Source organism: Octopus bimaculoides, chromosome 2 (genome assembly GCF_001194135.2).
Source record: "Octopus bimaculoides isolate UCB-OBI-ISO-001 chromosome 2, ASM119413v2, whole genome shotgun sequence".
NCBI classification, from domain to species: Eukaryota; Metazoa; Mollusca; class Cephalopoda; order Octopoda; family Octopodidae; genus Octopus; species Octopus bimaculoides.
In genome coordinates, this window is record NC_068982.1 from 16724697 (window position 1) to 16726959 (window position 2263).

General features: G+C 35.9%; 1 protein-coding gene across 1 annotated transcript in view; it reads left to right on the top strand.

The window, feature by feature from the left end:
- Window positions 1-1021: 1021 nt before the first annotated feature.
- The window catches only part of LOC106884202 (uncharacterized), a 26765-nt gene continuing 25523 nt past the window's right edge, over window positions 1022-2263 (top strand). The window contains exon 1 of the mRNA XM_014935450.2: window positions 1022-1140. Coding sequence (XP_014790936.1) covers window positions 1110-1140 — 31 coding nt within the window. The 5' untranslated portion in view covers window positions 1022-1109. The remainder of the gene's footprint in view (window positions 1141-2263) is intronic.

Sequence of the window (2263 nt, forward strand, 5' to 3'; positions counted from 1 at the left end):
CTCTCTCTCTCTCTCTCTCTCTCTCTCTCTCTCTCTCTCTCTCTCTCTCCTCCACCTCTACCTCTCTCTCTAACTAATGTATATCGGGCGAACGAACATGCAGATTATTATACAGGTAATAATTGGTGCACGTGGTTTTGTAATTGAATGCCTGTGATAATTTGGATAAGCTGAGGTTTACAGAAAAACAAATCAACCAAGTAACTACATCAAGGAAGAATTAAAGTAATAAAACCCAGCGGACAATTAAAGTAATAAAACATAGAGGAGAACATACTTACATACATGCATACATACATACGTACGTACATACATACATACATACATACATACATACATACATACATACATAATTGGAGCGCTTGGGTTTGTAAGTAAATGCCTTACTGTCAGTTAGGATAAGATTGGATTTTCAGAAAAAGAAATCAACCAATTGATTCACCTTTATAAATACAATCTCTAAGCGGAACAGTAAAGCCAAGCAAGACTTTCCTCAGGTTCAAATTGTGACATAGTTTTCCTTATCTATTAACACATTCCAAAGATGGCAGTTTGTATCTTTATTAGAAACCAGCTTTTTCTTCAGCGGAAGAATTTAAATGATTAAAAACAGGAGATACATACATGCATATATACTTTCTTGGTCCTCCTGAAATACATGAACACCTATTTTCAAAAGTTCTTTTCAAAGAAAGATTCATAGGCATCATAAAGACATGCATTTTGTTTGGCAATGAAATACTTGCTATCATTGTTTGAACCTGTGTAAGTACTATTTAGCATGATATGACGCCTACATAAATATATCATCAATGAAAGGGTTTCAATGAACAGATTATCCTTTCTCAGGATATGACTGTTTCAATACTGTTGTTCACATGCAAGCTGTTCATGAAGAATTATATGCTGAAAGGAAATCTTTCATAAGGGAAATGTTACACTCCTTAACGTAATCTTCCCACGTTAGTAACGTAACCTGTGACGCCATTCAAATAATACTGCTAACACTACCCTCAGTTCACACAGTTGCTACTTCCGCTAGAAAGGTGAGTAGAACTCAGCAATATTTTCGGATTTTACAAATTCAGTGTTCTATTGCTAGCAGCAGGATGCAGCAGAGCTTCACACACATAGAAGCCAGTAAGTATACATTAATGAATTTTCGTAAGTCCTCACTATATACCCACTTCTATAACGCTTTTTCTAAACACACTCCACGATTTAATCGATAAGGCGCTAACAAAATTCCAGTTTTCCGTTCCATCAGTTCACGGATGTTAATAAAAGACTAGTCTACTAAACACGCTTGTAATATACGCTGGACTAACTGAACCCAGTTCCAAGAGATATTGTTGAGTTCTGATAAAGATATTTTTAGACTCCTACGTGCATGTGTATGTAAACGGAGAAAAACGGAGAAAAAGAAAACACCATCCGTAAAAAAAAACAGAACATTACGGCTGTTACTTTAAATTTAAGCTTCTTTATATACATTCATACATACATACATGCGCCCGTGCGCACATAAAGGCTCACATACACGCGCGCGCACACACACACACACACACACACACACACACACACACACACACACACACACACACACTCAAATATGTAGATAGATAGATAGATAGATAGATATATTCTTTTATTCCTTTACTTGTTTCAGTCATTTGACTGCGACCATGCTGTAGCACAACCTTGAAGAGTTTTAGTCGATGAAACCTACCCCAGGATGTTGTAAGCCTAGTATTTATTCTAAGGGTATCTTTCGCCTAACCATTAAGTTTCGAGGTCGTAAACACTCTAACATCGATTTCAAGGGACAGTGGGGACAAACACAGACATAAAGACAAGCACACATAAATATATACGACAGGATATTTTCAGTTTCCATCTACCATATATATATATATCCGTGTAGAAATTCGTTTCCGGATTATTCACACAAGGATAAATTTGCACGAATTTCTACACGGATATTTACCACTGGAATGAAACTACTCTTCAAGTGCTGTTCTCTCTTTTTTCAGCACATCACACTATTTACCACTTCATACTAAAAATATCCGCCTATGGATATAATAATAGATTACTATATTTTTTCTGTCTCCGATGAAGAGAAGTACTGGATCTTCCCAGAAACAGCTGTAAGACTCTATCCATAAATTTCTTCAACCTTACCTTTGCTCTCTTTATCTTTTTGTTTTTATATATTTACATATACACACGCTAATACACGACTTATAATACCCAATCCTGT